This window comes from Crocuta crocuta, unplaced genomic scaffold (assembly GCF_008692635.1).
Source record: "Crocuta crocuta isolate KB4526 unplaced genomic scaffold, BGI_CrCroc_1.0 scaffold17, whole genome shotgun sequence".
NCBI lineage: Eukaryota > Metazoa > Chordata > Mammalia > Carnivora > Hyaenidae > Crocuta > Crocuta crocuta.
The window spans coordinates 5,564,674-5,588,870 of NW_027532041.1; the positions used below are offsets into that span (position 1 = coordinate 5,564,674).

Genomic DNA, 24,197 nt, shown 5'->3' on the forward strand with positions numbered 1-24,197 from the left:
AGCATGTCTCTTCATAACTCTGCTTGAACAGTGTCTTGAATTATTTGCTTATTCTTCACATGTAAACAATGAGAGAGATTTTGTCAGTTGTGGGGTAGAAGGCAAGACAGTCACTAAATGAATGCTGTGAAGCGTATCTCTTATTGTGTACAATTTAATATACAACAGGCAAGTATCCCATTTTGGAATATGACAGAATCCAGTTTCATTTTTGGTGATAATTCTCATGTAACATTATCTTACTCCACTACAAAAACAGAAGGAAATCATTACTTTATATGTATTTTTAAAAATCTGCTTAAGGAAGACAACAGAACTTCAAAATTCTAAAACTTTGAGCTATGGTATGAGAGTACAGTGTTTTTATTCTTCTGATGATAATTATGAGTTAAAATATATTTATTATATTTACTAATGCTATCTTTGGTTAAAAATAAAGTGATTAAAATAGCATTCGCCTTGCTTCTCAAAGAACAAGTGGACTATTGAATGGAATAGGCTTTTAAAACTTGCTAACAAGAAATTATAACTTTTTAAAATATATTCTGTTTCAAAGATATTGTTTGTAGAGGTCCAATTTACACATTCAAAAAAATTCTTTCCTCTTTCTATGTAATGATTCTGCTGAAAATTTGCTACCATGCTTCCAGAAAAGAGCACAAAAGATTTCTGATTGAGCTTTGTTCACACTGAATGATGTGGGAGGCAACATGGACCAATAGATCTAAAGATGTGGATAAGCTGGAACGTGAGTTTTGAAGTTAGGAGATTTTAATTCAAGTCTCAGTTCTTCTATTACTAACTCTCTCTAGACAATGGGAATTGACTTATAACCATAGTCTTCTAAAATGTTCTAAGATCTGAGTTCTTAGAACTAGATTATAATCAAATAGTTCTTAGAACTAGATCAAATATACAATGATCTAGTATAATTATTATTAGTGGTACAAAAGTGATTTCCTAGTAAAATGTGGACAATGACTTTTATGAAACTGTCCTAGGAAATCTATGAGGTGAGTTAGACACTGGGATGAATTAGTCTATAGGGAAGAGGTTAGAGTAATTGAAACTGTAATTCAGTGAAAAATCATAGGTAATTCAATGATCCTATAAATTAATTTATTTACCAGATGATAGAGGGTCCCACTTGCAATGACTTTAATTTTAATATCCTACCAGAAGTGTCCCTCGTCCACCAAATGCCTTGGACGTAATATAATACAGAGAGTAAAATGATTATTTCATGTAGTTCTTTGCTATATTCTTCACCGCAACCAAAAGTATTTCCATTTGAAAGTTACAAGTTTATTTTCTTTCAGGAAAAAAAAGTGAACTTCTATTAGAATTATGCTTGGGGCACCTCAGAGGGTTAAGCGGCCCACTTCAGCTCAGGTCATGATCTCATAGCTTGTGGGTTCGAGCTCCGCGTCAGGCTCTGTGCTGACAGCTCAGAGCCTGGAGCCTGCTTCGAATTCTGTCTCTCTCTCTCTTTCTCTCTGCCCTTCCTCCCCCCTCAAAAATAAATAAACATTAAAAAATTTTTTAAAAAAGAGTGAATTATGCTTTGGGTTTTCTCAAATATTTCATAATGTTAACCGCTACATGGAACAAAAAGGCAAGTTAGTATGTCTATCAGTCCTACACAACATTAGTAAACCATTATGAAACTGTGTTTTTACCTTAAAATTATGAAGACATTCTTTCCATTTTTTATAATCTTTACGAACACAGAGGTATATGTAAGACATTTTGATTGCTGAAAAAAGTAACTAAGAGAATAGTGCAGATCATTCCATCGCAGTTGTAGAAAGACAACTGTGATCGGGTTCCTATTAAGTATGTACATAACACACTTCTAGAAGGGGAAGAGAAGGATGCCTATGAGGGTACTTTCCTCTAGCAAAGGGAGCAGACCTGTACACAGAGGCAGAGAATGGTGACTTACACATTTTGCTTTGAATGTTAATGTTTTCTTTGAATCTTTGAAGCAAGTATTTATGAATTATTTGTGTTACAAATAAATGAACTACAGTGGGATCATTCACGCCTACCCCTAGTCCAGGTTGACAGGGGCTGGACTTCTGCCGTGGCTACAAATGCTGTCTTCTAACTGCACATTAATTGAAATACAAATACCCAGTAAGTGTTTTAAGAAGTATAACTCAATTCAATTATGTATGGAATGTATCACCCATGTTTCAGTAGAGGATACAACAGGCGCGCTTGGGTTGAAGCTCTCTGAAATGGCACGATGTGGTGTTTTGGGTGGTTACTCCTGATGGATTATGTGGTCAGGGCAGGCCTGATTTCTCTCACTGAGCTGCTCCACCGCACTAGAAATGATGCTTGGCTGTTTATGCCTTTTTCTTCTTCTTCTTCTTCTTCTTCTTCTTCTTCTTCTTCTTCTTCTTCTTCTTCTTCTTCTACTTCTTCTTCTTCTTCTTTTTTTTAACTGTTTGACTTGTCTTTGAAAAGCCCAAAAAACACGCGAACATTCGATTCAACTGTATATTTGCTAAGTCAAAGCCAGCGGTCCTTAAAAAGTAGGCTGATCCACTCTGATCCACTACCCCCTAATTATCTTACAACACCAAGCTGTGACAGACAGCCTGTCAGCAGATTTTATTTACAACCCTTGAGGAAAAACCCTCTTTCTGTTTCACTTCATACAAAAGATGACTTTGCAAAAGGAAACACTTGGCAGTATTTCAAATGCTCACTGTCTGGTGGTGTTGATAATGCAATTCTTTTTCTTAATTATGGCAGGTTCTATAATGCTGTATCATTCATGTAGACCATCAGGCCCCAGATGACTGCATTTATTGACTAAACAAATAATTCCTACAATCACCTGAACTGTTTAACCTTTTCTCTTCCTACAAGTTGAGCATTTGGCTGTGGACTGATTTTTATGCTGAATTTTATTGTTGAAAGGTATCATGTTCCACCTGGCATGCCTACAAAATGTCTTTCATTCAGATACCAGTCAGCTGACCTGAATGAAGAACACTAGTAATTGTAGGTAATTCACTAATCTTTGTTGTATGTTTTAAAAGGAAGGTCAAACTATCATGCAGACAATTAATGTGTAGACTTAAAGTGTTTTTTAAAAAATAGAGTCATATTCACATAATCCACAATAGTTTCCCAATAAATATTCTGTTTGTTAAGATCCAAAATATGTCCCAAATAAAAAATGTATCCAGTTAAAGCATACACTTTCTTTCTAGTAGTAGGGGAAAATCGATGTGGCTTGGCATCTCTAAATTGTGTTCTTAAGCATGTGAATAGGATCCCAGAAATAATAAGGTTTTCAAGCCACTGAACTCTATCAAAATAGCTCAAAGCCACAGGTGAAAAGTCATTTGTGGAAATATTTGTAAAAGAAATATGCTGGCTATTGTTTGGACTAACTCCTATGGGAGAAGGAGTATCTTTCATAACATAGCTGATCAGTGTAACCAATATGTGGTCTAAAATTACACACTTTGGAAACAGGCTATATCTATTACCTATTCACAACTGGCATGAAAGAGATTGAGGAGGACACAAATAAAATAAAAATGCATTTACTCACTGTGTTAAAATTTGGAAAGAGCCCCACAGCAGAACTACTGTCCACTGGAAAAGACATAAATGGTTTGATATCCAGCGAAGGCTGCATCATCAGGGTAGGTGTGCGCACAAGAGCAGGAAGTGTAGTAGTGTGGCATGTACTGCCTGCCAAGAACAAAACAAAAAGAATTCAGTCTTCCTCGCTTACATCTCCCTCCCCAACCTACCATGCAAAAACAAGATCTGCAACCCCAGAACAAGAGAGTCATGCTGAAAGTAAGCAAATGGCACAGGAGGAGAATACAGTGAAAAGGTGTCTTCTTGCTCATTATGTAAGACAGTGATGCAGAATACTTCCCTATGACGGGGGCCACGGGCTGCTCAGAGATACAAACAACACAGATCCCACTGGCAGGTGGGGCACAATGAGCTCGGCCTGTGGTTCAATCATTGTCTGAGTAGCCAAAAACATAGGAGAGAAGGAGGGCATGAGCCTCTCGCAGCCAGATTCTCTTTACTAGTCAGTTATTGAATGGCTAGTAGGCATGTTATATGCAGATCAAATATAATTATAGGGTTTTTACAAGGGGGAAAAAAAAAACCTCGGACTCATAGTCACTGCTCCCAAGAAAATTATGACTCAAACTATTTGTTTCTAAAAAAAAAAAACAACAACAACAACAACAAAGCAAAAGTTGCCCTTGCTGTGAGGGCAATAAGTAGTCTAGACATTGGATAGTTAGAGAATCTAAAAGGAGTGAGAACTGCCTGAGTGGGGAAGGGTATTGGGGGACAGGGAGAAGTTGGGACAGAAACTCAAGTATTTGTCTCCATCTTTTATTTCTAATGAGCTTTGTATTATGGTAGCAACTACCCCCTTTTTGCCCACAATTATACTAGCTGTCATCTCTTTAGGAATGTGGGCTAACCCATGTGTGGGAGATTCAAAGCAGTCCTCTCTGGTAACAAGCATTCTTCTTCTGAAGCCTCCGCATACTGTGGGTGAGTAGCTGCTGGTGCAGGTAGTCCTCTGAGACACAGGCTCTGGCATGCCTTCTTTTTTTTAATATAACTTTTTGAGATGTAATTCATTTACTGGACAATTCTCTCACTTACAGCGTACAATTCAGTGATTTTTAGCATCTCTGCAGAGCTGTGCACATCATCACAATAAATTTTAGAACATTTTCACAATCCCTGAAAAAAACTCCATATCCATTAGCAGTCATTCCCCATTACCTCTCAACACCCCCAGCTCCTGGCAACCACTACTCTACTCTGTTTCTAGGTTTGTCTATTATGGACATTTCATTTAAATGAGGTCATACAATATGAGTTCTTTTGTGACAAGCTTCTTTCACATGGTACAATGTTTTCAAGGTTCATCCATGTTGTAGCATGTATGAAAATTTCATTCCTTTGTAAAGCTGAGTAATAGTCCATCATAGATGTACTTACTTTTTCCTTATTCATTCATCAGTTGATGGGCCTTTGGGTTGTTTCTACTTTTTGGCTATTGTGAATAATGCTGCTCTGAACATCTGTCTATAAGTTTTTGTATGGAGATGTATTTTTAGTTCTCTTTGCTATATACCTAAGAGTGAAATTGGGGATTATTGGATCATATGGTAATCATATGGCTTAACCTTTTGAGAACTTTCAGACTGTTTTCCAAAATGTCTGAGCCATTTTATAGTGCCACAAGCAGTCTATGAGGGTTCCAATTTCTCCCAGCATGTATATATAGGACCACAAATAAATATATGCCAGAAATCTCCTACTGACTTCAAGGAGAAATAAACAGTATGGGAAAATGTTCCAACTATTAAAATTTCCACCAATGTTCTCACACAGTATTCCAGAATAATTAAAATTCCTATTTCAATGATATATTTTTTGATAATGGATTTCCTTAATAAACTCTGCATTATATTTCAAATCATTCCAGAATATTATTAGTAATAGTGTTTAATGGACTCATTTACATTGATCCTAAAGCAGGAAAAAAAGAGAAAGGCATCTGAAGCATTTATCTGTAATGGTAAGTCTTTAGGTCAGCCTCATCCATTAGGGAATATAGAGTAGGACTCAGTGAAAATAGAAGCAACCAAAAGTATAGATCAAACAGTAATGTTTTTTTCAGATGCCAAAGGAAATACTCTGATCTCAGCCTAGCATTCACATGACCACCCTGTATTTAAGTACACTTTTTCTTCTAATTAGGTAATGTTATAGTCATTGCTAACATCAGAGCTCATAGATCCAAGATGATATATTATGTCAGTATTTCAAATGTTGCAGAAGCACTTATTAAAATATTTATGTTAAAAGCTTTGCTTTAAAATTGTAGTTAAATTGAAAAGAAAGATATTTCTTATTTTAGAACGATGGCCTTTTACAACTCACAATTATTATAATTGTTAAAAGCCTAAAGTCTGGAAAGTATGCAGAATTATTCTATTTCAAGCTGCCTGATAAACAGATAAATTATTTTGCAATCATGGGTCTCCCCCACCCACCAAGAAGCAAAGTTTTTTCCTTCAGCCCATAATGGTAACACTGTGATAACACTAGACGTACACGGTATCCGAGGGCCTGGCAAAAGTCATTTTGTACTAACAAACTCAATTCAAATATAACACAACATGGAACTTGACAAACAGATTGCTCCATCAACAAAGGTCAGAATGCGCAATGATCCCCTTTACCCAATCAAATATCTATGGTAATAAGACAAGGCTTGAGAACTACTTAGCTGCCACCATCATTAGCATAAAAACTTAGCAGCTGTTTACTATTCATTAGCATTTTAATGACAGACAATTTGCCATGTTAAACACAGATTGTTTTAAAGTACTGGTAGATCTCCTGAATAAATATAAACTGCTTCCATCAATTCCCCTCACCTCAACCTTGCTGTTTTTACTTTTAAGACCTGCTTTTTCAGATTGCCTCACCAAAACCTACCGCTTCAAAGAGTTTTTGCAAATGGGAAATGAATGGGAATAAAGCCCACTGTTTTGCACAGGTTGGGTCAGGTCTCTGTCACCTTATTCGGGATTTTGCTGCTGCCTTTTCTGCTCTTGGGAAGCATTTCTCCTCACCCTGGGATGCCCAGTTGGTAGGAGATACAAACAGAAATTTGGCCAAAATACATTGCATCCTACAAGAAAATGCTTAATTTCTCTAAAATTTGCTGAGAAAAAAAAAGGATTGAAAATATAATGAATGAGCATGTATTTCAGTATAAAAATCCTTCACATTGCTCTGCGCAGGGGTCGGGTCAACCTCTGTCTTTTGTTTGATTTGGCAATATTGTCTAAGATACCTCCTATACGTCGTTTTATTTCGAAGCATAAGATATCATCTGTCATATATCATAATGAATCCAGTCATAATAGGGCTCTACCTTCTTTGACAATAAAGATTTTTATGTCACTTGCTGTAAATATATTGATCAGAGACCCCTGACCTAAATGAAACACACACACACACCAGCATGTATACCCCAACGATGTAACAGTCACTCCTCTCACCATGGAAATTCCACATGTTTATATACTTTCCAATATGAATGCAATTAAGCCTCTCCTCCAAATTTCATTTTCACTGTAAATTCCAAGTTGTGTTTATCTATAACTACGAAACCAATAATATGAGAAAGACAACTCACCACTATGATCATAAAACTATTATTTCAGCCAACTACCTCTGTAACAGAATAGGTGCTTTATTATGTCAATGGATTATGCTGTAATTCATCACAATAGCACCTCATTTGAGAGTTAGGTAACATTTGAAATTACTGCCATAGTCTTTGACCTTTAGAAATATTATCTTGAAGTTTTAGGTGATAGCTTTGAGGGTTTCTAGTGGTTCTTCCCTATGCAGCACAACACAAGCAAACAAAACACCTCAGTGTTAGAAGGAGAAAATGCCAAAGTCACAGAAAAACTGTGTGGAGAAGCATGTACAGAATGAGAACGAATCTATATTCTATATCCTGCAGAAGTAGTTTCTTCTTATGCCATTATTATGTATGTCTGCTTTAGTGAGTACTAAAATAAAAAGCTTAACATATTCTAAAAGTCTATTAGGTGAAGGCAATGCCAATTACAGAATTCCCAATGATGTATTTTTATTCCCCCAAAGACGTCTTTAAAGAAATTAAAATGAGTGGCGTTTCAGGAGTTCTACCAAACTCAGTTTTCTCTTTAATTGCTTTCCCAGCTTCACTGAGTAACCTTCCCTCTTACCAGAACAATCACCAACCAGCATCTCCTTTAGTCTCTGTCTTATCGTTTCCATTCTTTCATCAGTTTGCCATGTGAGGAAAACAGTTATCGAGAGATCTAGTGTAGTCACAAGGAGGTGGCTATGTGAGTAGGCTTTGTGACTGAAAAGGGTTTTGTTTCTGGAAAGGCCACATAAAAACAGAGATAACATTTTTTAGTGCATACTATGTGCCAGGCACCACCTTAAGCACATTACTTATGTATGTACATATGTAAACATACATAAAAGTATGCATACATATTTATACATGTATATCCATATATACTCATTTAGGCATATTAAATTATATGTTTATATCATTTCTATCATTATATATTATTATATATTATATACTCAGTTCTGTATCTATTAAGAGTATATGATGATCTCACAGTTTGTGGGATTGAGCCTTGCGTCAGAGTCTCCCCTGACATTGCAGAGTCTGTTTGGGAATCTTCCTTTCTCTCTCTCTCTCTGTCCCTCTCCATCCCACATGTGTGCTCTCTTGAAATAAATAACTTAAAAAAAAAGAGATTATATGTGTAACATATCCATATATGTTCACAACAACCCAATAAACAAGGTATTATTACTAGCCCCATTTTACAGACAAGAAACTGAGTCACAAAGAAGATAAGTTCAACCACTTGCATTTTGTACATGGAGAAGGCAATATTAAAACTCAGGAAATTTGACTACTGAATTCTGTTCTTTACTACTACTCTATGGTCACTAAATTGTACACTTGAAAACACTTCAGTTATATAGACACATGCTCCAGCTGTAGACAGCATTTTACCATCAAATTAAGATATTTAAAATGTTTGACCTTCTTGGGGCACCTGGGTGGCTCAGTTGGTTAAGTGTCTGACTTTGGCTCCGGTCATGATCTCATGGTTCGTGGGTTCGAGCCCAGCATTGGGCTATGTGCTGACAGCTCAAAGCCTGGAGCCTGATTCAGATTTTGTGTGTGTGTCTCTCTCTCTGACCCTCCCCTGCTCATGCTGTCTCTCTCTCAAAAATAAATAAAAAACATTAAAAAAATAAAATAAAATGTTTGATCTTCTTTGAAGCTGGGAATTAGTTGAAACTTTTATTTGATCCTAATGTAGTGATTAATACTGAAATAACTAATATACATAAGATTTCTTTAATACGCTATAGGACATGCTTCTAGAATATATTTATGAAAAAATAACCTTCCCCAAATAATAGTATTATTTAATTTCATAAATACTTATGGAAGAACAAGTGTAAAGGCATAGTGCTAACAGGTATAGGGATTATGAAATGAATTCAATAGAATTTATTTTACTTTTTAAGAGAAGATAAAATAGTAACAACAGCTAGCATTTAATGAAGTTTTACTTTATGTAGGGTAAGTGATTTGTGTTCCTTATTTTATTAAATTATAATACAATTCTATGAGGCTTATATTATTACCCCCATTTTACAGCTGAGAAAGGTGAGGCTTAATGAGACTGAGATCACCTAGTATGTCATAGGTGGTAGGGCCTCGGTCTAAGCTCTTGTTTGTCTGACTCTAAAGTCCATGTCATCATTCCATAAAGTGAGTTACATGTAAAGTTGTTAATTGAAAAAGATTCTGTCCTCAAATACATTTAAAAAATGCTGGCTTCAACAAAGTTTAAAGTGATTCTTTTTTGCAAGATATCCTATAGTTTATAATATACTAATAGGCACTGTCAATGTCAAGGCAGATATAATTTCTACTTTCAATTTCTTGAGCATGAACCAATCCTTCCCCCTTCACCCCCCAACAGAGATTCTGGAACCATTATAATGCTTGGCATGTCCTTCAGGCAATGCTGTTCTACATATGTGAAATGTACCAATTCAGGAGTTCAGGTCAACTACTTTCTTGTTATGCAAACTTGGGCAAGTGATTTTATTTCTTTAAACGTCTATTTTCTTTTTTATAAATTGGAGTAAATAAGAGTACCTACAGCATGGGACTGGTAGTACTTTTGTATGCAAAATGCTTAATCCTGTGCCTGACACATAGTGAGTGTTCAATAAGCTGTGGTTACTGGAGTTATGAACTATTCCTACTCCTCTCACACTACACCATACCCCAGGAGAATACATACTTAAGTTCAATGATGCTTATAAAAGGTAGGATATGTCAGGGATCACAAATTATCAACAAAATGCTCAAGGGGTTCAAGAAGGAACGAAATTACATCTGGTTAGGAGTTGGCTTCATAAATATTTTCATAGGTGAGCTATCTCTTAAGATAAGCCTTGAGGAATGGTTAGTATTTTGAGACGTGGATATGGTAGAATGGTAGAGTGAACTGCATGAAGAAAACCAAATCTATTAAAATGTAAAACTTTCTGGGGCGCCTGGGTGGCTCAGTTGCTTAAGCGTCCGACTTTGGCTCAGGTCATGATCTCACGGTTCGTGGGTTTGAGTCCCACGTCAGGCTCTGTGCTGACAGCTAGCTCAGAGCCTGGAGCCTGTTTTGGATTCTGTGTCTCCTTCTCTCTCTGACCCTCTCCTGCTCACGCTGTCTCTCTCTCTCTCTCTCCCAAAAATAAATAAAACATTTAAAACAATGTAAAACTTTCTTAAGCATTCAAGATATTTTTAGCATTTCTGGCTTAAAAGGTAAAACAAGAACATTTTTATGACCTTGGAGTCATAAAAGCAAAGATTTCTTAAATAGGAAACAAAAGGTGTTAATCATAAAGGAAAAAAATTGACAATATACTCTATGAAGAATAAAGCTGTGGGAATACGACATATCAAGGAAACGAAAAGGCAATCCACAGAGTGGGAGATAATAATAAAATAGAGATTTTGACAAAGGACTTTAATCTAGAATAAAGAACTATAGACCAATAAGAAAATGAAAACATGATGGGAAGAATGGGTGGAAGAATAGACACTTCCCAAAAATATATACTAAAATGGCCAGTAAACATGAAAAAGTGCTTAACTTCATTAGTCATCAGGGATATGCAGATTAAAACTTCAATGAGATATCACTATATACCCACAAGAATGGCTACAATGAAGAAAGATTGAGATTATCAAGTGCTGACAAGGATATGGAGCAACTAGAACTTTTTTTCTTCACTTTTCATTTAAATTTCAGTTAGTTAGCATACAGAGTAATACTAGTTTCAGGAATACAATATAGTGATTCACCACTTCCATACATTACCCAGTGCTCATCGTGACAAGTGCCCTCCTTATGACCCATCACCTATATAACCCATCCCCCCACCTCCTCCTCTCTGATGTCGACTGTTACGACCACTTTGAATAACAATATCTACTAAAACCGAATCAGTACAAATCCTATGACTCAGCAAGTCCCCTTTTAGGTATTTACCTAACAGAAAAATATACTAGAATGCTCATAGCAATACTATTTATAATAGCCCCAAACTGGAAATTAGCTAATTAACCCATTAACAGTAGAAATATATAATTTTGGTTCTTCATGCAATAAAACATTCACAAAATGGAATATAGCAATAGGAACAAATGATTTATAATTATGTGCAACAAGAAATAGACCTTGCAAACATAATGTTAAAGAAAAAAACTAAAATAAGGGAGCATATCAACATGAAGTATAATACCAATTTACACAAAGTATAAAATCAGGCAAAATTAACTATGCTGTTAGGATAGGGTTACCCTTGTAGGAAGGGTGTGTGGAACATGAGAAGGGCTTGTAAGGTGCCGGAAATGTCTTCTACTTGATCTTGGTGCCAATTACACAGGTATGTTATGTTTATGTACATTCATTCAACCACACATTTATGTGCCCATCTCTGTATGTTACACGTCAAGAGAAACTTTTTAGAAGTAATGTGTTCAATGATAATAATTTTAGTAAACTATTTTGGCAAATACAGGAAAAATTCTCCAATAAGAACATCTTCAAGTGCTGTCAAGTTTGTATACTTTTAGGATGAATATGATGTTTTCCCCCCTGCCAGCTTGATTTTGCTCAAAATGATTTGTGGGAAAATAAAAGTTCTCTTTAATGCTGATGCTTCCTTGCTGAATTTCATAAGTGGATGGAAGACACTGACACAGAATCTACTGATGCCAAAGAGAAAAATGTGTATCTAGAACTCTGAGTCTATAAAATCTTAACAATTGGCAGTTCTGCTCCTGGGTCTCCCTTGGGGCACCTCAGGGTTCCCTCCAAAGAGTCTGGGAACAGCATCCTGGCAGAATGTTGCATTTAAAAATAAATCCTTCTGAGTACCACACTGAAGTTTATGGGCAGTAATGAAGTGCTGCATCAAAAACCAGCAGTGAAGCCACATCATGATAGATTTTAAGCCACAATGTCCTTTGGGTTTAGTAGTAATATGCCAGCTTTTACAGAAAATGATGAATCTTTTGCTAAGATGCAAAGGATGGCGTTTTGAATGTGTGGCAATAGAATACTTACAGCCAAGTGGTGATTCATTTATGTCTGAATACTTTGTTCATGTACTGACTTTCTTATATTTAAATGCTGAACAAAAGGGTCAGATTTTTTTACTCTGCAGGACCAAAATATCATATGATTAAACATGTGACATACTTCAATAGCTGTCATCCTTTTTCTGAAGTAGAAGTGAAAAATCTGAGAATTTCAGAATTTAAGTAAAGAAGATAATTGGTTTTCAAAAAAAGTCTTGAGGATCAATTGTCTTCTTTGAAGCTGAATTGGCAATATTTTTGCTTTGCTATAGTTTTTCCACTTGTAACCTGATATTATTAAGCATGACCATGCAAGAAAAGAAGCTCAAAGAAGGGAAAACAGGGTTCTGACAAATGTCTTATCATTTTTTGAAATAGTTTTTAATATACCTGACTTATCAAAAGGGAATGTCATGAGCTTAGTTCCTAAATTACTAAGTCTTTAGAGAAGCCAAAATTATTTCCAGACAGGGCTTTACTAAAATTGTCTGAGGTCGAGCATGGATTGGGAGGTCACAGTAGCCTGATGAAAACTTTCTGGCAAAAAGACATAGGGAGATGGTCCTGTGCTACATTTGCCCAGTGACTCCTGTCTATGGCATCAAGATGCTTTCATGAAGTCTGAAGCCTTTTCAGGAGTAAAAAGAGGAACTTTTTACTCTCTCTTTACAGCATATGAAACACCTAATGGCCTCATGGAACTAACACTTATTTTACTCTAATTTTATTTATTTTTATTTTTTTAAACTATTATTTATTTTAGAAACTTTCAAAAAGTAGGGGCGTCTGGGTGGCTCAGTCAGTTAAGTGTCTGGCTTTGGCTCAGGTCATGATCTCACGGTTCCTGGGTTCGAGTCTTGTGTCAGGCCCTGTGCTGACAGCTCAGAGCCTGGCGCTTGTCTTGGGATTCTGTGACTCCCTCTCTCTCTGACCCTTCCCTGCTCATGCTGTCTTTCTCTCAGAAATAAATNTTTTTCCTCAAACTGTTGAATATTTCTTGAGGAATTATGTCTTATAACATTTTACAGCTAAACATAATATAAGAATCTACCCTTGGGGCGCCTGAGTGTTTCAGTTGGTTAAGTGCTCAATTCTTGATTTTGGCTCAGGCCATGATCTCACGGTTTGTGGGATTCAGGCTCTGTGCTGGCAGCGCACAGAGGATTCTCTCTCTATTTGTCCTTCCCCATTTACGCTTTCACAAAATAAATAAACATTAAAAAAAAGAACCTACCTTTCATTTTAGATGAGATAAATGATTAACAGAATTTAATCGGGCATACCTGACTGATGGTAGACTCACATTTAGAGTTCTCATTTTCCAGAGACATTGTTTCGAATATTTGTCAATACAATCAAAGATGTACAAGAATCAAATGTTGAAGTCTTTGTCTTCTTTAAATATTCAAATAGATTTGTATTTGGTCTGTTTTCTTTTTATATTTTGACTAAAATTTAGGAGTATTCATTTTTCAATGAGATTTTAATTTTAATGTTTTACTAATATGAATAATGAAAGAAAGAAGTTAAATCAGAGAGAAAAGCCAGTACAGCCATGAGCCAAAATTTAAGAACAGCAGAAGATTGATTGCAGCACCTCATTTTAAACAATTCTTTTAATATTCCCAATGATATAAAACAAAGAACAACAAACCCCATCAAAACTATGCTTTCAACTGTGCTGTTTGGGTCAACATAACTAATTCAAACAGCTTCATAGCAGGAGGCACACATACATTTGTTGGTGGTTTTTATACTGAAGTACTATCAGTACTGTGACAAAAATGCTATCTGAAAAGACACATTTTTCCAAGCAATGGCAGCTGACCTTGCATTGGAGCAGATCAAAGCGGCAGGGTCATGGAGACCTCTCTGTGTCTGTCTTTAGGCCTCTTCTCTGCAACTTACTGAAGGGCCAGGCTGAAGGGGCTGCATATAGCAACTCAGGAGGTCAACATATCCAGCTGCTGCTATACATTCTAGCTCCAGGATACAAAATGTTTTGCCCCCTAGTTTCAGAGAATTTCCATTCTTGCATTCAGTGACTTGGCTATTTGCATTTAAGAACCAAACGGGTGAAAAGGAATAGTGATTTACATAATGGTCCTTTAAAAAGATACTTTTTCTCCAGAAGCTTGCTCAATTTAAAGAAACAGTTAATATTTGCTCTGCCAGTGCTCTCTACTCCCACTTTGGTAGAGAAAATAGGTTTCCTAAGCTTAAATATTAACTAAACATTTCAAAGCTATTCAAAAGCTGTTGCCTATGTTAAAAAAAAAAAAAAAAAAAAAAAGTCACAGGCTCCTAGCAAGCACAATTTGGGAATGAACAGGGCAGTAACAGCTGTGCTATAACCCTTTTTCCTTTCTACACATATATTCCATGGCTACCATAATTATAATGCACTATGGAGAATTCAGAACAAATTCTAGTGGATTATGATCATGGTGACCATCATAGATGAGGCCACTCTTGGTCTCCATCAGCCAAGAAGTAACTTTCATCCAGGAGCTGCAGAGATGGCTCCCTCATGGCCACCAGGATTTGTGAAAGCTGCCATTTCATCCCTGTAGGAACCTGGTATGGGGTGACTAATCTGACCATGCCAGGAATAGAGCAAGCAGAGATTGTAAGTAATAGGGAGATAGTGAGGTTCACTTAGGGAAAAAGGTGAGGGGGACTTGAGGGAGGGAAGAATGGTTAAGTTTGGCTTAATATTACAGAGACTAGAATTAGCCCCAATTCCTTATTTGGAATTTCCTAACATCTCACTTCTAAAATGATTTTCCTCCCTTTTATCTTTGACTGTATTGTAGAAATCTGTAGAGAATGAAGTAGAACAGAGCAAAAACTATATAAGGAGGTACAACTTAGTTAAGCAGGCCATCCAATCTCCTCCAAGAAAGGAGCTGGGCAACTGGGAGACAATGTGGTATCACCCTTCTCCTGAGAAACATGGAGTCCTGTGACCTAAGTGTATTTAGTGGGTATTAAACGGAATGGCCACCACTGACATGGATCTCTGGAACTCTGCCATTGTCCTGACATCCTAGAAATTGATGCTCCTTGCTTTAGTCATTCAGGCAGCTTCTGGGGCACTAGGGATAGGCAAAACAGGATCCGATAAGGCCCTCCAGTGAATGCCCAAGGATTTTCTGCATTGGAAGTGATTCATCATAAATGATTGCTCCTGTCCCTGTGTATCATGTTTATTCTTATACCATTATACTGAGTTTGTGCCAGTTTTTCTTCTACAGAATTTCTATTTGGCTTCTCATATGACTCCGTTTCATTTCTCCAAAAAACACCAAAAGTCAAAGACATAATGATTTTTTAATAAGGCGCCACATGGAAAGTAGAGAATTTAATCATAGCACTCATCATTTTCCTTGTCAATGATTTGCTTTATAAGGCAAGAAAGGAATGGAAATATTTTTTTTTAGATGAACATTTGTTTTGACTCTTGGTCTATTCTGAACTTCAAACAGCCATTTAAGCTTCCTTCACTTTAAAGGACACAAATAGAAAAGTAATAGACCTAAGACTCAATGTATTTAATTTGACGAAGCATGTTTCCAGTTAAAAAAATGTAGAAAAGAACTCAAAGTTCCAAAATTGTACAATCTCTATTTCCAAACTTTGATTGACTGTGTCTCTATCTTTTCTTTTCCCCTCTAGCACCCTCTTTCTCTCTTGCTTTTATCCTTCTCTCTCTCTAGTCTCCTCCCTCTCACCTGTTTGTCTTTTCTGCCTCTCTCATCTCTCTTGTCTCTCTCATGTCTCTGTTTCTGTCTTTTTCTATCTCTGCATGTGTAGATACCTGTCTGTCTCTTGTCTCTTTGTCTCTCTCTCTTTCACCATAATACTGCCTGGGAACCAGAAAACACTCAAACTTTGTCATTTGCCTTCTTTTGCAGCATTCATTTTGTTTTCAATATTTGCTTCTACAAATCAAAAGACGAATAGCAAAATTTTACTAGTATCAGGATAAGTCTGTCCCTGTGACAAGATAAAACAATTAGATGAAGATCATATCTCTGGTTATGTCTCAAATAGTCAGGTCAGTTCCAATGACTGAGGACTGTTTTTATATATACTCACATGATAATATCTGCCATACTCATGACAAAGAGCAAGAATTTAAATTCACCATAGAATTTAGTGGTATATTTTTATAAAAATATGTCATCAGTGTCCTGTGTTATATAAATACTATAACTTTTCATTACAGAGCATAAGGTCCTTTAAAATATGCTAAGTAGACATCTAACCTGTTACATGGCTTATGATCATCCCACATTTTTCTAATGAAGAAAATGGTGTGAAGGATAAATGATTCCATGACAAAGCAAATATACAGATTGAAGCCAATAATGGACCCAGCGCAAGAAAAACAATTTTCTTCCCGAATCAGGTATTGGCCTAATTGTGGTAACTCCACTGAGCAACAGTGTCTGCTAAGAAGTTTCACATCGCGGAGTCTCTAGGACCTTGGAAAAATGAAGGCTCGTGGGCTTTACTCTACTCATTTTTTCAAGAGTCTACTGAACCCTGTTTACACCTCAAATTCACCAATGAGACAGAATAAAAGAAGTCGATGCTCTTTCAATATTTTCCAAACACCTGAACTCCTACTGGGGACTGCGAGATAAAACAGCTACCTACTGCCAAAGACTTTGTAACCTCTTTCTTAACAGTAATATTTATTCATGTTTAAAAACTGACAAAATTGAAAAAAAAAGAATTTGGGGGGAAATTAAAGCAAAAACATTAAAATAGAAATGAGAATTTTACAAGCATCTACTGTAGACATACAAACCACATCCATCCTCATCACAGACAATACTCCCTCTTGAGGAGCTAAACTTACCTAGTTTCCAGAGAGATTTCTATGCCCAAGGGTCTAAATAAACATTGAAGCCATTGAATTTTGATTTGAACTAGATGAAACATTAAAAGCTTGAAACACGCTTATCATAAAGATGGTGATAAGAGTGCAAATCACCCACCCACATCACCTAATTTAGTGACAGGCTACCAGCCACAATTCTGTCAGTTTGAATGTGCATTCTTGAATCGGTACAAGCACGAGTTTAAACAGATTTCCTGAAGGGAAAAGTGAGAGAGGGCTCTAAATACTTGGATTAAACATGAATTTCATTTTTACCTACTAGCTAGCTATTCTGAGACAAACTTCAAAAGAAAAAGGATAGAGGAGATGTGGGAAATCAGTCACATTTGTATAACATTTAGCAAAATGAACCAATATTACAATGTGAATAAAAACAAACTAGGAAAGCCAAGATGATACTGGGCAGGGGAGTTGTGAAGTTAGCAAATTCTACTTGCTCTAATTCTGATCCTTTTCTCTTTTTCTGAAATTGATTTTAACTGTTTTACATTTTTGTCACACACTTCCTGAAAAAGTTCCCTGAGGTGTAAATGCTGATCAGCCAGCAATGCTTACCTTCGTTTTTAAGATTACAGTCCACGTTCACTCCTGCATTCAAGCACTGTACGAAGTATTACATTGAGAGATAAATAATTCCATCATCTCAACCTGGTGCTTCTGTGAAATGTGGTGCTAGGAAACAGCCGACAGGCAGTGCGTCTGAACAAATCATACGTCCTGTAATTGCCGCTTAGCTCTAATTACTATTGAGGATAGTGTTTGCAACTTGATTCCAGGGAGAGGGCAGACTACCTTCTGACGACACTGAACCAAATATATCCTAAAAGACTGACAATTACTTTCTTTCATGTAATTTTTCTGAGTAGCTCCCAGGTACTCAGCTACTCAGAAACTACCACTCAGCCACAGTAAAAATGAAATCAAATCATCTGACACTCACCTCTCCTTCCCAACAAAGCATTGCAAGTCTCTCAGAATATTTATTTATTATACCAATTTGGAATTTATGGTGTCACTTAGACTTAAAGGGATTGTTTTTTGTTTTTTCTTTTCTGGGTGGGCAACTAAATCTTTATTTCAAAACTGCTTTTTATTTGAAAATAGGATGTCTTATCAAAATATGAACTTTAGTTATATTCTGTTAGTCCAGAATAATTTATTTGTATACCATTAGGCCTGAATAATTTCATTGCTTTCCTGTGCATTTTTAGGTTTTAAATACAGATTCACAGTGTATAATTAAAAAAAGACTAAAGCAGGTAACAATTTGATGCTGATAACATTAACAGGGACGTTTATGCTTTTCAATGCCAAAAACCTAATTTCAATTATGTGGGAGAATTTTCATGGTGAAATTAGCAGTTGCGTAGGCTTGGAACTAAAATGATACATTATGTACTCATATGTCTAATTTCACTCTTTATCTCGTGGCATCTGATCATGTGATCATGATAAAGCTTCTGTTATATCCATGTTGTGCAGTATGGTCATGACTGACTGGTTGTTTTGCTTATGCTAGGCTGATTGTCACTGATATTGAGGAGTTAGCTTAGTGGGCATTTGACTGAATGAAAGAAACTTGAAATGAATGATGTTTCAAATGTCAGGAAGGATTTTGCACCTTTGGTTGTGCAACTTAGCACATTTGCCAACCACAGCCAAAACTTTAGTGACGTACAGAGCAAATTGCACCCACCCAAATCCAGAGATTTGATATATCTGCTTATGTCAGATTTGCATGGCAACTATCAGGGACAGGTAAACCTAAGGGAATAATTAGATGCAGCAATCAAAATGATAATTTAAAAACCAACTCTTAGAATTAGTGCGTATCTCCAGGCCCCATGATCTCAGTTGTTATGAATAATAACAAAAGAGCATTTTAAATGGAACATCCTATACTAGCTCTATACTTATTTCTCCCCAAATAGCAATTGTGCACTTCTTGCTCACATATTTACTTGTTCATGATTAAAATAAACTTGTAGTCACTGCTGTGGTTTTCACTTTTATTTTTCATTTTATTTTTATTTTTTATTTTATTATTATTATTATTATTTTTAAATGTTTTATTTATTTGTAGGAGAGAGAGAGAGAGAGACAGCGTGAGCAGGGGAGGGTCAGAGAGACAGGGAGTCACAGACTGAAACAGGCTCCAGGCTCTGAGCTGGCAGTCAGCACAGAGCCCGACGCGGCGCTCGAACCCACGAACCGCGAGTACATGACCTAAGCGAAAGTCGGACGCCTAACTGACGAAGCCACCCAGGCGCCCCATTTTTCATTTTATTTTTAAAAATCTACACCTACATTTAAAAATCTAGACCCCTCCTAAGAAAACTCTGTGTTCGGTAGGTATTATGTTGTTACTTCCTTGGAAGTATTTTTCTTTCATGGAGCTAGCTAATTATTTCACTCTTTTTTGCCTGCCTTTAAATCATCCCTCATTCCTGGAGTATTTTCCAAAACATTTCTAGGTCTGACATACTAGTCCATCCTCAAACTCCCAAACCTTTTACTTGTACCTCCCATAGGCCGTTCATTTACTTCAGTAGTATATAAAGTGTGGTTCCCAGACCAGAAGTACCAGTATCACCTGAAAACTTGTGAGCAAAGCAAATTCCCACGCTCTATCCCAGATCTGCAGAATTATAAATCTTGGAATGGGACTCAGAAAATTGTGCTGTTGCTTTCTTTAAGCTTATTTATTTATTTTTGAGAGAAAGGGAAGAGGGAGGGACAGAGAAAGAAGGAGAGTGAGAATCCCAAGCAGGGTCCTCACTCACAGCATGGAGCCCAACACAGGACTCCATCTCACAAACTGCAAGATCACGACCTGAGCCAAAATCAAGAGTAGGATGCTTCACCGACTGAGCCACCCAGACGCCCCTCAGAAATCTGTGTTTTAACCAGCCCTCCAGATGATTTGAAACACCCTGATTATTGTAAACCACTGGTCCATGGTGCATGCATATATGTACTAAGAGCAGTAGGAGGATGTGATAGAGAACTTAATTAAGCTTCTATGGGGCAAACTATGGGAGAGCTAAAGGCCTAGCAGAGAGGTGGCATTTAAGTGCTGATTTAAAGGGGTGACAAGAGTCTGAGTGAATCTCAGGGAGGCACCAGGCATCTCTCACCTGGCTAAACCATCACGTGTGCCCTTGAGTTAGTGCAGCCCCATCAATTTCAAAATTTTACTCCATAAGTTACCATCTTTCTTCAGTCATTTCATTTTTAAAGAAAACGAAGAAAACTTCCCTTATTTCTGTTATCCTCTTAGTCTACCAGACATTCTCTCATTTCTCTTAACTTTAGTTCCTTTTAGTGTAGCCTACTTCCTCCTTCACTTTTTTCTTTACTATCGTTTTCACTGAATAAATCTGGCTTCTGATTTCCCCATCTTAATAAACTATGGTTTTGAAGTCCTTTATCAGTCCTCCTTGACCTCTGTACCATTGGTAGAATATGATCTCATGTCTAAACACCTCTTTTCCAAGGTCAACTTTTGTATTTCTGAACACCTGCTGGACTCCTCTCACCTGTATTATCCACTTGGCATCTCAAGTTCAACTTGTATAAAATTAAACTAGTCACATCAGCTTCCCTCCATCACCAGAAGGGACATTCTTCCTCCGGTGGTCTTTATTTCACTGCCTATTACCATGAGTTTTCTGGTTATACAGACTCTAAAACTTGAATCTGTATTTGACATTCCCCTCTTCCTTGCTCCTGAGTCAAATTAGTTATCTTTATGACATCTTTCACCTCCTTCCCCTTTTCATACCCATTACCATTACCTTCATTTAGGTCCTCATTAGTTGCTTACTAGCAGAATTCTTTAATCACTGTATCCCCCACCATGGTTAAGTGAATTCTTGAGAAGGACAGCTAAAATCAATCATTTGCCTATTCAAATGTCTTCCATTGTTCCCCTTAGTGAGTTACAGGCTCTGAAATCCAATACTGTACACCTGTTCAAATCTCTACTCTGCTACTTACCAGCTGGGCAACATTAAATGAATTAATTGACTTGTTAAGCTTGTTTCCTCAGCTCACAAGTAGGAATAAAAACACAATAATTCTCATAGGAGACCTGAAGGAACTAGCGCATGTAAATTCTTACTAAAGCGCACAGTGCATTGAAGTATTTAGCAAATGATAAGCATTATTATCACCATCACCAAACTCATCACCATAACATACAATTCCAACAGCTCAGTTCAGCATCGCTCATTATTCTTAACTGAAAACTTTCTAAGGTATGCTAAACTGAACTATTTCTCAAGGGCAAGGACAAAATGTTTTTCTTTCCGTCTCCGGCTTCTTGGTGCCTTACACCAAGTAGTTGTTCTAGAAAGGTCTAGGGCATGAAGCATTGGTTGGTTCTTGTACATATATACTTTCTTAGTTCTATCACTTTGCTTAGGCTTTCCAGGATTCCCTTGCCTTTCTGTTCCCTCTCATTCTATCCTCAAGTGGCATTTTATTTTATCTTACTTTATATATTTAAAAAATTTTTAATGTTTATTCATTTTTGAGAGACAGAGACACAGAGTGCAAGCAGGGGTGGGGCAGAGAGAGAGGGAAACACAGAATTGGAAGCAGGCTGTCAGCACAGAGCCCGACGCAAGGCTCAAACTCACAAGCCATGAGCTCATGACCTAAGCCAAAGTTGGAGGCTTAACTAACTGAGCTGAGCCATCCAAGCACCCCTCAAGTGGCATTTTAAATGCCATCTTTTCTAGGAAGCCTTTCTACTTCCATCAGAATAAAGTATCTTGTTCTCCTTTGAAACTGTGATACATTTCACTAATATGTCCTTCACAGTATTTAAGACATTCTGTTGTGTACCTTTTCCCCCAAGAAGCTATAAACTATTCTGTGTTAGGAACAAACATGATGTGCTGCTTTTCTCTTGCCTAGTGACAAGAGAAAGCACTCAACAAATGTGCTGAATGAATGAATGAGGTAAAAGGAATGGCAAGTACATTCTTACACGAACTGTGCTGCTGCATACTACCTGATTAAAGATTTTCTTTCCCATTGATTAATTATAATGGTCTTCAAAGAGGAAACATGATGAGAATTACAGAAACAAGTTTTAGAGTGCTCCTTATAAATGGGGTGTTTTCTTAACCTTGGGTTTAAAGTTATTCTAGAACTCAGAAGCATTTTCCACATAAATAAAGTCATAAATGTCCACTGGATTCCTGGTTTAGTGCTCCAAAGCTAATTAACCCACAGGACAGATGTAAGTAGCTGGAACATTACGTTAGCAACAGCATCTCAATGCCAACCTTACTACAAGGGGTCATGAAAAGGAGTTAATACTCTATGAGTGCTTACAAAGTGCTCAAACTCCCTTACAAGACATAAAACCGTGAATTTTGTTTTCTTCTTCATATTTTAAGGCATACTCCAAAAGCCATAACCAGAAGCCAATTTTCTTGTGTATTCAGATGATTACTTGTCATTGCCAGGATGAATGTGCTCTGGTTAAAGAATCAATTTATAACTGTTGATTATAAATGATAAATTTAGAAAATGAAAGTCTTCTATAAAGTCAATATGTTTAAATTTTCAGAAATCAGAAATTATTTTTTAATTTTAATTCTAAATTTCAGCTCCTTTTGTCTTCATTTTGGATTAATTTTAAATTAATTGTGGTCCCTGATACTCTAGCTCCAGTTCCTTTGCCCACATCCCCTGACAAATACATAATGGCCTGTTAACAAACTTTTAATTACATTCATTAGGGGAGTCTGTTATTTTAAAGTAACTGTTCAGTGAGTAAATAATCCCTTTTTAATGGAAAAATGATTGCCTTTCCAATGATCTGAATTGCAATTTTGGATTTTCACAAATTTATTTAAAGTAGGCAAGCCTATAAACAAGAAATATCAACAAAGAAGACATATTTTCATTTTTACTTCTGCTCCTCCCCAGGAATGAGCTAGACATGATAAACTGAGAACTGAGGTCTTTGGTCCTCGAGAAGGTGACTCATTGGAGGACAAAAATAATATATCTGAAGTACTTAGAGAATAATACAAGGACACATATAATTTAGTGTGAATTACAGACCCAGGGAAAGAAGTGGTACAGGAGAGAATACAATCTCACAAGGGCAGAGGTATTTCTTTCGTTCACTGATGTATCCTAAACACTAGGAACTGTGCCTTATACATTATATGAGCTCAACAAACAACTGGCCCACCAAAAGGAGAGAGGAGTGAGTTAGAATGGCTAGAGAAGTTTCACTGTCAAGGGAGGACTTAGGACCTTAAAATACATGATTCCTTGGTTTCTCCTTTGGCTCACCACCTATTTACAGACTATTACCAAGTCCTGGTTGTACTCCCAGCACATGTTGCAAATCTTTCTGCTTCTCTCCACGTCACTGCCACTTCCTAGTCCAAGCCATCAGCATCTATCTGGATCATAGCTAATGGCTCTGAATGGATCTTTCCGGGAGTATTTACGTTCCCCTATACTTGGTCTCCTCACAGCAGCCAAACAAACTTTAAAAATACCAATCTTATCATGTTATTCCAGTGCATAATGGCTTCCCAGCACACCTTGAATAAAATCTATTTCCTTACCATGGCCTATATTTGCCACATGGTTAAGCCTCTGCTTACTTCCAAAACTCCACCCTGTATCACCTCCACTTGCCCACCCCACCTCCTTCCAAGACCCAAGCTTCTTTTCTCTTTCTTGAACATGTCAAATTCAATCTTATCTCAAGGCTTTTGCCTTTGTTGTTCCCTCAGCGTGGAATCCTCATCCCCAAATTCAGTTGTGTCTCAGCTGACATTGTCAGGAAGGTGTTTCCTCTATTACATGGTTCTGTTTTATTTACTCCATCCACTTATTTGTCTCTAAAATGATCTTGTTTTATTTGTTTACTTGTTCATTGTCTCCCCTTACTAGAATATAATCTCCATGACAGAAGCAGCCATATTCTAGGTGTTTTATTCCCAGCTTCTAGAACAGCGC

At 36.9% G+C, this 24,197-nt stretch overlaps 1 protein-coding gene across 1 annotated transcript in view; it reads right to left on the reverse strand.

Moving 5' to 3' along the window:
* Window positions 1-24,197, reverse strand: part of ZNF385B (zinc finger protein 385B) — a 326,144-nt gene that overhangs the window by 93,681 nt on the left and 208,266 nt on the right. Inside the window, exon 3 of the mRNA XM_077776342.1 lies at window positions 3,578-3,720. Within this exon, the coding sequence (XP_077632468.1) occupies window positions 3,578-3,720 (143 nt within the window). The remainder of the gene's footprint in view (window positions 1-3,577; window positions 3,721-24,197) is intronic.